Raw genomic sequence first — 13,580 nt, 5'->3', positions numbered from 1 at the left:
AGCATGGAATAGGACTTCAGAGTGGTGTGCTGGCACTCAGAACACAATTGCGATGGTTTTGATAGCTACACAGTCTAAAGCACAATTTAATTTTGGTGGTTCAGAGCAACTGTGTGCAGTCAACTCTAGGACTTGGTTTAGTAGGGAAGTGTTGAACTAGATGATCCTCAGAGGTCCCTTCCAATTCTTTTGATTCCATGATTCTGTGCCTACAAAAATACTATTCTGAACTTTTCCCCTCCTCTCAGTTTTCCACTGAAACTGTTAAAGATTAAATCATGTTCTTTATTCTATTACATCATATATCACAAAATGATCTCAAAGCAACACCAGATTTGATATCTGTAAATCTCAAATATTACTTTTCTTTGTCTAGTTAGAAAATTGTTTTGTATACAAGAAATAATCTAAAACTGAGGTAAACTTTATGAAGAAATCATAACACTGCTTTAGAATGTTGCAAATGCTCCTTTAGATTAACTTGCCCTGACTCATGGGAGATCTCTTTTGGATGACAGGTTCCTCACAAAACGCAGGTATCTGGGTCCCATCTGGATCATGAGCAGCACTCCATTCTTCCTCCGTGATGATGCAATACATAAACCAAGTCCCCTGAATGCTCCCCATTACAGGCTCAGTATCTGCCTGGTGGCGGTCATAGAGACAAAACTGTGGGAACCAATGCTGCAGACCAGAGTCAGTGTGAAAAAGGGTATGTAAATACAGTAAGAATATATAACTAAAACTCTCTGCTAGTGCGTAAGTGTCTTAGATTTCACAGCTTAAATCCTATTTAAATTCTTGCATTGTAAGTGGGTGATTTTCTCCATCCGGTACAGTTATAGATCTTCCCTTAAAGGCTTTTTCCTGTGGCAGCTGCATACTGAGTCTCTGTCATCACGCTGAGGTACAAGTTCCATTCCATCCCGTATTTCAGGTTCGCTGGCTTGGCGTTCGGCATATTTCTGAAATATGTAAACAACATTTAAGAACGCTGAAAGCACCAAGGTATAATTGATGAGACAGAATTTTCCTCCTCCCTTCCACTGAAAAGCTTGCCTTAATCCACAGTCCCTATGTCACTGTTTACAATCTGTTTACAAGGTGTCTTTTTAACACACCTACTAATAGGCTACATTGCCTCTGAAAACCTTTTAATGTTTTCCCATATCCTATGATTAATGTCAATTTGAATATTGTCATTGTTTGTGTGTCTAACCACTTCATGCAGATAACACTGAACAATGCCAAACGTTGTGTCAACCTGTGACCACTGAAACTGAGCTCTAACTCTGAACAGCAAAGGAGGAAAAAGCAATTAGTACTTCCAAAGAACAGAAACATAAGTTTCACTGGAGATTTGCATCTGCTAGGGAGCCAGTAACTCCACACTCATGCCTCACCACTCCACAAGCTGTATTTCCAGAATTTATTTTCCATGTATTCACTGTTATGTAATATAGCAGAGAAGCACACGAGGGGACAAATACAAATAGAAAAAAAGGAAGGAAAGCTGTGTGCAGATTATGTCCTACCTCTATTATAAACCATATACCAAGTGACGCTGAAAACAGATCTGACTGGGAGGATGGGGGCAAAAAAATTAAATAAATCTCTCATTGTCCAAAACAACTATTATGACAGGTGGCCTCTTTAATAACAGGTTTTAGCAAAGTTCTTTACACTGATCTCCTGTGAATAATATAAACAATGCCTGCACTTGAGGTAAGGACTGAATATGAAATAACATCAGTAGCGGTAGCAGTTGAGGAAAGGTAATAGAACTATTGTACTAACCTGGAGCACTTTGTAGTAGTAGCAGTAAAGTCTGTGAGGCTGAAGTAATTCTCTTGCCATTGACTGTCCTTCCTTAGCAATTTTTTGTGCTTCTTCATCATTTTCCTAGAAAATTGAGAAGAAACAGCAACACATACCAGAACAATCAGTGAGTTACTTGAAGCCTTGCTGACATAAATACTTTTATCAAAGGGACTATTCAAACCTGATTCTTTACAATTGCTGGTACACTGCAAAAGGACACTGTTTAAATTCGGGGTTATTTTTAAATCGTGGATTGCTTTTATGGCTCCCATTGGTAGCTCAGGGCTATTGGTGACACCTTTCATGGGCAGTTTCGAAAACAAAGCTGACTGTTGCTCCACTGTTTTGCTAAAGCCACAAGTCTCTTCAAAAGCAGCTCCGACATCTCCCACGTGTATTAGTTACGCAGAAGACAAGCAGCTGTAGCCTCTTCTATGCAGTGCAATTTAAAGTTTTCCTTTTAGAAATGTCTGTTTGACTTACATTTAAAAGTGATGTATGTAATGCCAGTGTATGCATTTCAACTTATGTACTTGTTCTCAAGTTTTTTAGGTGTGCATTTCAAAGCTCACAGTATTCTCTTCTGATTCTTTATGAAATACTGTCAGAAAAGAATTCTTTTTCCGTGTTTTTAATCTAATAGTTAAGCTTAAAATACAAATGGCATTTTCAGTCACACAGAATGCCAACCTTTTATTCTGAGCAGTGATTATATAGAGCAGTGATTCTTTTGTACATTCAAACAAACATGCAGTAACTTCTGTTCTAGTCAGAACCTGAAAAAAATGATAGAACTAATTAAGTAGTAACTAGGATTCTGCGCGTTTCTTTGAAAATTACTCACATTAGTCATTATACAAAAGCTCTGACTCACAAAAACCCTTCTACACATACCTAAAATTAAATTGCAAGTATATCCCTGAATAGAGATAGTTACTTAACGTATGGCTTTCACCTCCCCCCAGTAACAACAAAATGTACTTCTTTTATCCCAGGATCTCAGCAGAGAGCTCATGCAAAATATGTACCCGGAGAAGAGTACTAAGATAAAAAAGAGAACTAAGATAAACTGTAACGCATTCATTTATTGAGTTTGTAATGTAACTTACCTTAGCCCATTTTATTTTCTCTAGCAAGTCTTCCAAACTTCTCTTAACTGGAACATAATGTTTCCATGGTTTCAATACAGTATAAAAATGTTCATAGTATTGGGAATCTTGCTTCAGTACTAGGCTGTCACCCAGCAAGAGGTATGGAAACCTGTAAGCTGCTACAGTCCCATCAACATTCACTTGGTATTTGTACTGCAATGTGAAGAGAGAGGGAAACAAACAGTGAAACATTTTGCAACAGAATAGGAACACTGGCTACACAAAAGTTTCTCCTCTAGGCAAGACACAGTTGTGTTTACTAGTTCTCATCTTTAAGCCTGTGTTAGCGCAATGCAGATGTAGTTTCATGGTGTTCTGGTAACAAAACAATAAAAAGATTTGTTTTCAGCCCAAGACTTACAGTCAGGAACCTTGGTGTCACATGGACTTCCTTATTCTATTTAAGTGTCCTTTGGCAGAACAAGGAGTAGAGCTGTAAGTGAATTAATATTAACCTACACTTCAAAAGAATAAATTTATTCTCACTTAAAACTATACAGAATAATTAAAACATTATTCTAAGAGCAACCATGAATACACTGCTCTGCCAGATACTCTTGGCTATTCCAGCACTTGTGATACACTGATCTCTGGAACAGAACCTCTGTTGCCATGTATTGTAATTACTTTTACAGAACTCTATCCCCCCTTTATTTTTTATACACAAGTTGTGTCCATTGTTTTCATATTTACTCCAAGTAAAAAACCTGATGGTGAGCAAACAAATTTCTCAATTTATTTAAAAAATAATCTTGAAGAACTCTATCAAGTATGGAGTATCAAAGGGACTCAATGAAGAAAGGGTAGTGGCAATGACCTTGATTATGGGTGGTCTAGCTACCCTGCAAGTTCCCAGAGCAGCACAATTGTTTCATTTACTGAGTAGAATTAGCCAAAGTAAGCCTTGTTGTATTACTCAGTAAGAACCTGAGAGCAAAGTTAGTCTGAGACTATAATTTGCTTACTACCTTGAAGAAGTCAAAGAAGCCCATCAGTGGAACCTTTCCCAACTCCTTTTCTTTTTCTCTGAAGAAGAAATACCCTGTTATTCCAGCATCTAGTAGTTCTGGATTTTCCTTGGATAACTTGACAAGATAGAGACGTTCTTCTCGGCTGTCTCGACCTCTAAATAAAGCTTGTTCAGTTTTGTTGTCCCAGAATGGGCCTATGAGCATTGAGTGATAAGATGAAAGTGAACAGAAATGAGACAGTTACGAAATGGTTAGTGCTATGAACAGGAACTTGTTATGGCAGTGATATTATACTTAGAGACAAGGAAAAACAGGCATGATTTCTCAGTTAACACATAATCACTTATTAACCACAGAGCTTAAACTCCCAGTTCTGGCTTGAATTTTTGGGTTGGAAAACTGAACAACTTTTAAAAAGAAAAGTGGAGAACTGCTTTTACACTTGACAATATTGCAATCTTGAAAGCTATATCATAGAATCAGAGAAACATAGAATGGTCTGGTTGAAAAGGACCACAATGATCACCTAGTTTCAACCCCCTGCTACGTGCAGGGTCACCAACCACCAGACCAGGCTGCCCAGAGCCACATCCCTTGAGTGCCTCCAGGGATGGGGCATCCACAACCTCCTTGGGCAACCTGTTCCAGTGTGTCACCACCCTCTGGAAGAAAAATTTCCTCCTAATATCTAACCTAGACCTTCCTTGTCTCAGGTTAAAACCATTTCCCCTTGTCTTATCACTATCCACCCTTGTAAATAGTCATTTCTCCTCCTGTTTATAAGTTCCCTTCAAGTACTGGAAGGCCACAATGAGGTCTCTCTGGAGCCTTCTCTTCTCCAAGCTAAACAAGCCCAGTTCCCTCAACCTTTCTTCACAGGAGAGGTGCTTTCTCTGATCATCTTAATGATCCTCCTCTGGACTCATTCCAAGAGCTCTTCTTCTATATAAGAAGTTATAATCAAAGTAGGTAAGTAAAATAATAATTGAAGTAATTATCTGTCTCTAAAGACTGACACAATAACAAAACTTTCTTTAGAGAAATCCCCTTTTGTCACCCAGCAATCTAGTTAGGTCTTTGAGAAGTAACTTGAAGATTTACAAAGGAAAAAAACTTCTATACTGTGTCCTCAAGATATTTAGCAAAGTCTGGAAAACTTCCTATCTGCTCCTTCTTTCTTTTAAAAGCACCAAATACGCATCCTTCATTATTCTGCTGGGACTTTCCTTAAAGACACACCAGAGTAGAGTAGGACCATCATGCTGCCATAACTGGAAGAACAGCTGTACCAAATCAGTAAACACAGATTGCTTCAAACTAATAATCTAAGTAATTAAATCGATTAATTTAAAAATGAAGTAATAAAGAAAAGACCATGAGCTATCCAAATAAAAAGAAACAGCTCCTCACTTAAGTTTTACTCCTCAGCTATTATTCATGTCAACTGCATCATCCCTAAGAATTCATGAATGTCTTGGGGAAAAAGCCCCCTGTCAGTACCCTGACTTTTCCTTTGAAGCTAGAAACAATTCAGAATATCCCATGCTGAGCTATTTTTATACAATTTTTTTAGTTAAAAGAGGCTCTAGCATAGTACTAGTTTGCCACTTTCACCAGCTATCTTCTGGATACTGTTAAATTAAAATTCACCATGAACTGGACTTCTTACATTTTGGCTCTAAATCTTTATTAATCACCTGCTTTGTAGCAGTGTTGGAAGTGTTCAGACTCTGTGAAAACTACACTGTTTCTATTAAGAGACCTCCCAAGACACTTACGTACTAAAGATTGTAACAAACATTATTTAAAGACAGCTTCCTTCTTTGATGGAATTAAAACTCTCTTTTTTAAATCTAATCTCTAACTTACCCGTATTTCCTTGAATAGAAAGGAGATCATTTGTGACACCACGCAGGGTTTCAAGAGTTGAATGGGTTATGTCATATGTTGGAAGGATGATGTCTCTCGAATCCACAGAGCCACACCATGAGATGATGGGAATGGGCCCAGGCGTATCATTGGCTTTTCGGTACTCAACTGGCCAATCTCCAACATTAAGATAAAACTCCACATTGGGGAGATGAACCTACATGTATGCCCAAGAAAGTATAATAACACAGGTATAATTACACTGCTATTTGCCACTCTTAAGTAGAACCCTCAGCTCTCACGTGATGAAGAATCAATAACAAACAAAGGTTTTACAGATTTAGATGATCTTAAGATTCTAATTTCAAATTTTTGTCCAGCAAATAAGTATAAACAGAACACCTTCAGAGGTCAGGAAGCCTACAAGATTGGGTCTTAGCTCCTACAGATCTTCTATCAATTTAATTAACATCAAACTCTGATCCCACACATTAGTTCTACCATGATTCCTACAGAGATACTGTAGGATAAAGAAAATTAAAATCTCACTACACCAATGACAACTCTGAAATTATTACAATACATACAGTGCTGTTACATCACAATGTGATTTATACTTTTGCATAAATTATCGAAACTGATACCTTTCTTGCCAGTGACAGTAACATTTCATCAGAGAACATTTTGAAGTCTGTGTATTTCCCTAAGGAACGACGGTAGATGCGATTATTGAGAATAGTGTAATGAACAATGGCACCTCTTGTTTGACTGAACTTTGATGGGATTTCTTTAAACATTCGCTGCAGGTCAATGGTGGGAAAGGGAATGAAGTCCTTTGTAATCTGAGGCTCTTGGGATGGGCAAGAGAAAACATTCTGCCAGATCTCAGGGTCTTCTTCAGGGCAGTCGCAATATTCATGATAAACAGGTCCTGCAGAAAACAAGCACTGAAAGTCTATATTTGTGCTTCTAAACCAATTATAATTCCCCAAACAAACAGGCACAGGAATCTAGAAATTAGAGCACCTTGAAGTTTTTTAGAAACAAGAAAACTACAACATCCATTTCAGAAATGAAAACAGTAGATTTTTTTGTTACTTGTTGAGGGCTAAAATCATCTGCCAAACGAAACTCCATTCTTGTGCTGCCTGCCAGCCAGAGAGAACAGAATTGATCTATTTGTCTGTAACTACTAAAGCACAGGTGTTTCAATTTTTGTCTAAATCAGAACTTTGATGCAGCAGTCTTCATCTCGCCACAAGGTTCTTTCATTGATGCACCATCATTCATCCTTTCTGTCTTTTTGAAGTAGGACTGCTTACAAAGGAGTCTCACAAAGCATGAAATAAAAGCTCTTATTTCATGGACTTCTACTCAAAACACGTTCTGTCCTGTGTCATAGTATCATAGCTGCTGGTAAACATGCATCAGCATAAGGAAGACAAACCTTAAGGATTCAGGACAGTTTGATTTCAGGTTGAAAGTGTTTCAAAGTTCGTATTTAAGACATTTTAGAAAAATAAAACAGCCAAGTTCTGATTAGAAGAACAAGTGTTATAAAGAAACAAGACTTTCCAGGAAAGTAACTTCATTATCCCTTAATTTGCTAAACAGGTTTCCGTTTTTGAGACAGAGAGGTAAGTTAAAGAAGCAGATCTGGGATGAGAGAAATTTGCCTCATCTTCCCTGATTTTAAATACCTCTTACTTAACTGTACAGACCTGCACTGAATTAAATTGTGCTATAAGAAAAAAGTTAAACACTAGCCTAGTTAGAGAAATATTGTCTTTGTTTTCATGAAGGATCACAGCATTTAGAAATTGTGGAGAGACATACACATTATGAAGTACTGGGAACAACACAAAATCCTCACTTTTGCAGGTATTAATTTCTACTTCTGATAAAAATCCCAAAATGTTTAAGTAAATTGCTGATTGAAAAAAGGTAAAAGTACCATTCTTCTCTTTTTCCTCTTAGAAAATCTGGAGAAATCCATTTCTGGTTGCAAGAGTGAAGATGAAGTGTCCAGACACAGAGACTTAACATCAGAAGCCAAAATCTACATGTGTGTACATCCTGTAACTTGGCAGTGAATAGGCATTGTCACTGCTTATTTGCTGTATGAGGGGAACATCTGTGATGACACTATATGAATATGAGCAACCAAACCTCTACTCTCTCATTTCTAGCAGTAAATTAGCCCATAGCATTTCTGCAGCTACATTACATTATGTATATTAAAAGAACCTTACCTTTCAAAATGTAAGGAGATTGAGCTACATGCTTGTCACCATAAAGTATCTCAATCTTTAGCCCTTTTCTGACACTCCCATACATCCGATACCGCATAAGAAATGTGCCATCATTTCTATCCAGAGGGTGAGGAGTGTAAATTCTGGTGATCTCTTTTGGAGAAAGTGCTTTAATTACCACTTTAAATTGTGTTCTTCCTGAAAGTAGGAAAATAAAAACAGATAAAAGCACTTTAAGCTACTAGAATCCCATGTATGAAATAAAGTGAGAGCAAACTTCAACTGGATGAAATCCATAGCACTTAATTAAACTCTGCACTGGAAATTTTTTGATATACCAAGTTTATCTCCAGTGACAGAATGCCATTCTAGCACTGATCATGACATGCCTAAAAAATGGAAAACCTGTAGATGGAGATAAAAAGTTAAAAATGATTACAACACAGAAAGAAAGGCCAACAGTTAGAGCAGTATGGTTAGGTTGTGGTTGGACTTGATGATCTTGAATGTCTTCCAACTTGAGCAATTATGTGATTCTACTCTATTTTGAAACTCGTGGTTTTTACAATTTTGAAGATTAGGTTTAATCTTATGTTTTCCAGTTAGTGTTCTGAGGAACAATCATTTCTCTAGATTAAGAAAGAGAGAAAAGCAAGCTAAGAGCATAGGAGAAAGTAATACTTGTCAGCTTGTGGAAAGGTAGCTGTAGCATGCAGGAGTCAGATACAAATTGTTCACCTTTGGGCTGCAGCTGACTGTCTTGCATATCTAAAGTTCCAGCTACTGAAAAGCAGGGATATGCAGAGATGTTTCTTGGACATCTGTCTGACCTGTGCTTAAAAATCACCAGCATTTCATCATTAATGCCCCCTCACTTTTTAACTGGGCATGGAACATTTTGTGGACAACACGAGCACACATAAAGATAAATCTGTTACTTCCCTCTCTTTCTGCCACACAACTGATCATTGTCAGTTGTGTTCTTCAAAAAAGGGGAGGAGAACAGTTTGTTTTCAACATTTGATGGTTTAATCATTGCAAACCAAATACATGCAATGACTATTGCCACAAACTAGCATACAGACAGAAATTAAACTGAAAAATTCCAAGTAAAATCAAGCTGTTACTAAAATCTAAGTATGTCCCAGCAGCATTCAAAGACTAAGATGTTACACTTATTTCTATGCATTCCTTATCTGACTGTAATTTACATCCACAAATAGTGCACTGATGTAGGATGTAAGTACAACAGTCACTTAATGATCAATCATGTCCTTCTTAGAACGTTAGATCTTGAAACTGAATGAAATCAATTCACGTGCAAGAGTCTACATATTAAATTAGGCTGAATCCCTGTGATTTCAGCTGTGTGTCTGCTGCCAACAGATGTCATGGTTCCTCACAACAGTTACCCTGAGTAACCCAGATTCCTTCAGATGTTGGAGTGGATCCCTCTATGAATTAGCATATGGTCAATGTTTCCCAGCAGAAGAATCTCTCAAGACTGAACACACTCCTCTGCTTTGCATTCAAATGGAAGAATGTAAGATACAAATTATTTATAATCGTCCCTCAGTTTTCTTATTATTCAAAATCCATGTCAGCTAAACATACCAAAAACCAAGTCAGGATATCTTCATTTAACAACACACTGAGGAAATAAAATCATTATGAAGTAAGCACTCAATCTTTCTTGGAATGTCAGTGTGGTGAGCAGCACTACCACAGATTAGGGAATGCTGAATCTTATGTCTTTGGTAGCTAGCAGCTCCATCACAAAAAGCCCTAATTTATCCGCCCAGAGTGGCTTCCAAAAGTGCATTTGTCTCTTCTGAGAAATAGGCAAACAGTAGGGTTGCTCCAGATACTCTGTCCACTCTTTTCAGAGGACGGTCCAGAGGCCAACTCCCTTCTTGTTTAAGAGGCAAGCTGAAGATAAATTAGCAGTGAAGTTATGCAGTGTGAAATTTCCTTGGGCAAGTAGATCAAGGAGCTCAAACAGACTTAAACTCCAGAACAATTTCTATGAACGTTACATTGGTTTAGATCTATATGTCTGTCACAGCTTGCATCCCTACAGCTTGTAGCTATGTGAGCAGAACTCATACAGACTGACTCACAATTTGGGGGTGCCACAGTTTGGTTCAGTACTGCGGTACAGATGATTTGCATCTGCGAACTGCCTCATTATCAAAGAAGTAGAAAAATACAGTTTCTTTTCAAGTATTTTTGATATCTAACTTCTAGTTACATTCAACTTGACACATAGTAGAACTGCACTGATAAATTTAAGAATGTCTGTATGATCATGGACCATAAATCAGCCTTTAAACCAAAGGCCTTCTCAGTTTCTTTTGTCTTGCTGCCTCAAGCAGGGAATGCATAGTGCAAGGCAGTAAGAACAAGGAGAGTACAGAGAAATATTTTTTGAACTTACTGTCTTTTCCCCTTCTAGAAACTTCTGATAGCGGGGCTTTAAAAATCAAACTTGTACACATAATTTTAATAGCCTTTAGAAGACATTTTCCATGACTGCTTAAACTACATTTTAACATGCCAGTATTTGTTCCAACAAAAGAATCCCAGTTGTTTTTCAGTAGTCAGGTTCTTTCTAAATGTATCCTTCAGCTCCATCTTCGAGCTGTGCAAAATTAAGTTGTGCAATGAAACATTTGATAATAAAAACACAGAGATTTAACTGAACACAGACAGAAGTCTTGGTATGACTGTCCCTGCCCTTTTGAGTTTGGCTAGATCCCTTGAGTAACAGACATCTCTGCCTACACACTACTACCAGTCACATCCACCTTTTCCAACTTCCTCAAAGGCAGATGCCCCAGGCTGGCCATCCTCTCGCTATGACTACCACAAAGTATTACTTGGATGAAGAACCCCTTGAAATCCAGAGCAAGCCATGAAGTAGGATCACAGAAAAAATGGTTTTCTGTTGGTTTTATGTCTTTGCCTCCTTTCTGCCCTTTTAGAAAACATTTTAACTGAGTATAGAGATTCCTACCAGAGAACCCAAAGTTTGCAGTTATCATAAAAATGAGTCAATACTGAGAAATCATGAGTGAAATACTACTTGGCTTGATCTCCTCATCCCCATGAACAGGAAATAGCTATGAGTGTCTTTGTTCCACGCTGGCTATATACAGGACCGTCAATGAGGAAGTGCAAATCATACATTATTTGTGTGCCCCAAAGCACACATTATTTTTAGCTGCTAGTGGTTTAGATGCAGCAAGCATTTGATAAGGGAATGGTGACATGATAACAAAGCTCACTGGGAAAGGAAAAAGCCAGTCTCACTCAAAAGAAGGAAGAGGGGTAAGAGATTGAGTATTTAATAGAAATTACGCACCAGAGGCAATAAGATTTCTGTTTTTGATTTACAGTATTCATTACACGATGGGGCTGATGCCCCATCTTTACTGAACTATAAGAGTTTTTTGCCGATTTTTTTCTTTTTAATTGCAGGAAGGTTAGCAGGGTATTTCCACTTGCATTTTTCTCTTTTTCTCAATCAAAAGAGTTGATATAAGAAAAATGTGTCCTTGTTGAATCCTTACCACCAGTACTTTCGTCTTACCCTGAAAACCTGTCTGGGGCAGCATTTTAAGGAAAAAAACCTCCTATCCTGAAGAGAATCTAAGATGTGGACACAACCAAAAGGATACTTAAGTAAATCAGATGATGAAACTTACTTTATGAGGGTTTTATTCCTTTCTTATAGCTTGCAAAGGAGGTATGCCCCATCCTTGGAGGTGCTCAAGGCCCATTGGATGGAGTCCTGGGCAGCCTGACCTGGTGGGCTGCAGCCCTGCCTGTGGCTGGTGGTTGAAACTGAGTTGGCTTTAAGGTCCCTTCCAACCCAAACCGTGCTGTGATTCTATGAGCCACATATCCAAAGAAGAATCCACAGAGTATATATTGAAAATTGTGATTTCAGCAGTGGGTTTTTTCATTATTATTATCTTTGGAATTCTTTCCAGGGAAAGAGGGAATTCTGCATCATTTGACAACTTCCTGAAAGGACAGCTCAAAGAGCTTGCAAGTTGTAAGTGGAAATCATTATGTTGTGTGCAACAGTGCACATTAGTTCTGGTGATTGGACTTGATATTCCAAAGAATATTAACATTTAAAATCTACTGATTGTTCTTCGTGTCATATTGGGCCCCAATACTGAGCTTGACCAAAATTCTAACCCATGCAAAACACAATTCAATAGCTTAATTTTACAGATGGGAAGCCTTACCTGCAGCACTCTGGTCACAGTACTGTTGCTTGTGTAACGGAGATAATAATGCAGATTTATCCCAGTAGGGATATTCTGAGATGTATTTTGCTCATATTGAAAAGAAATGCCTTGGTAAATATTATTAATTATAATTCTGACTGACATTTTAGAAATAGAACTTGAACATTAAAATTCATTTGAAAACTGAAAGTTGTAATGCATGAGTAAATTAAACAGTGCTCTTGCATTGGAATGTGGCCACTGGCACCATCACAATGTTAACGCATCCACGGTGCTCTCCTCAGCACTCCTTGGCAGCGCTGTGGGGCTGGCACTGCCGCTCTCCACAGCCATCCCGCACACACTGGGATTGGTGGCTGCAGGCCCAGAGTGTGCGTGGAAGGCACCCTGTGCCAGATGGCACCCGGCCCTACAGTCTTAGTATAAACACAGGCTACAGAGGGCAAAACAAGGTTCTCAATGCCGTTTCTCCCGCAGCACTCATACTTGCAGGGAGAGCAAGCAGAACTGTATCTTTTACCTTTAAGAACTGCTGCTCGAGTCCTGCATGGCTGAGGCAGCCCTGGTCTGGCAGTCAGTGCGTGGTCCTGGGGCGCTGCTACAGAGCCGCACTGCAGCCCACCACCATGCTGCTACTGGGGCCAGAGAGGGGCCAGAGCTGGGGGCCTAGGCTGCTGCTGGGCTGAAGGCACAGCCCTTGTGCTGTGTGCTACCATCAACCATGTGAGAAAACTTCAGGTAAATGCTGGCTGTTTGCAATTACTTGGCCTATTCCTTGACCTCCCAAGCAGTAGCCTTCTGACCCTGTTACCAAGAGCAGGAACTAGGCTCCTGCACGGCTTCAAGAGGCCACAAATGTCAATTAGTTCTGCCCTGTATGGACTAACACTTCGACCCTCTGCTTGGTCATCATCTCAGGTGTCTTTACTATGGAACCTGAGATACAGAAGTACTTTTACCCTAAGTGACAGCCCTCAGAAGGTTAACCTGAAAGCAGCAAGCATTAGGCCAGCAAAAACCTCCCACCCGGCTCAGTGCCGGCTGAGCGAATGGGAGATGGCAAGCACTCCTTGCTAACGGAGCAGCAGTGGAACAGCGGAGCGCTGTGCCTGCTAGAGCAGAAAGCCGAAGCGAGCTTAGCGTGTGCAGGGGCGAGGAGAATGCTTTAGCACTTGTGCACGAGGCACCGGGATTCCCGTGCTGGGCTCCAGCACTGCCGCGAGCCGCGCCAGGAGCAGCGCTGCGGGTCCCGGC

The 13,580-nt window shown here is 39.3% G+C and overlaps 1 protein-coding gene across 1 annotated transcript; it reads right to left on the bottom strand.

Moving 5' to 3' along the window:
- Nucleotides 1-264: 264 nt before the first annotated feature.
- On the bottom strand, nt 265-10,252 carry POGLUT3 (protein O-glucosyltransferase 3). The gene is made up of 9 exons (XM_019612090.1): nt 10,185-10,252; nt 9,679-9,715; nt 8,065-8,302; nt 6,457-6,743; nt 5,813-6,029; nt 3,941-4,137; nt 2,931-3,125; nt 1,798-1,902; nt 265-965 (listed from the first exon to the last, which is right to left on the bottom strand). Exons 1-9 carry the CDS (start codon nt 10,250-10,252, stop codon nt 840-842), a joined length of 1,470 nt encoding a protein of 489 aa, XP_019467635.1. The 3' UTR covers nt 265-839.
- Between the last annotated feature and the right edge of the window lie 3,328 nt (nt 10,253-13,580).

Source organism: Meleagris gallopavo, chromosome 1 (genome assembly GCF_000146605.3).
Source record: "Meleagris gallopavo isolate NT-WF06-2002-E0010 breed Aviagen turkey brand Nicholas breeding stock chromosome 1, Turkey_5.1, whole genome shotgun sequence".
NCBI classification, from domain to species: domain Eukaryota; kingdom Metazoa; phylum Chordata; class Aves; order Galliformes; family Phasianidae; genus Meleagris; species Meleagris gallopavo.
The sequence above is the reverse complement of the archived record's forward strand: the minus strand, read 5'-3'. Positions and strand labels throughout refer to the sequence as shown.

What these genes read in the sequence shown, in the direction of transcription:
- POGLUT3 (XM_019612090.1), bottom strand. Translation starts at nt 10,252, where the DNA reads ATGAGGCAGTTCGCAGATGCAAATCATCTGTACCGCAGTACTGAACCA. An exon ending in ATCTCCTTACATTTTGAAAG is followed by an intron (nt 6,744 to 8,064) that starts GTAAGGTTCTTT and finishes TGTTTTCTGCAG; the next exon opens with GACCTGTTTATCATGAATAT. An exon ending in ACTACTACAAAGTGCTCCAG is followed by an intron (nt 966 to 1,797) that starts GTTAGTACAATA and finishes TACATATTTCAG; the next exon opens with AAATATGCCGAACGCCAAGC.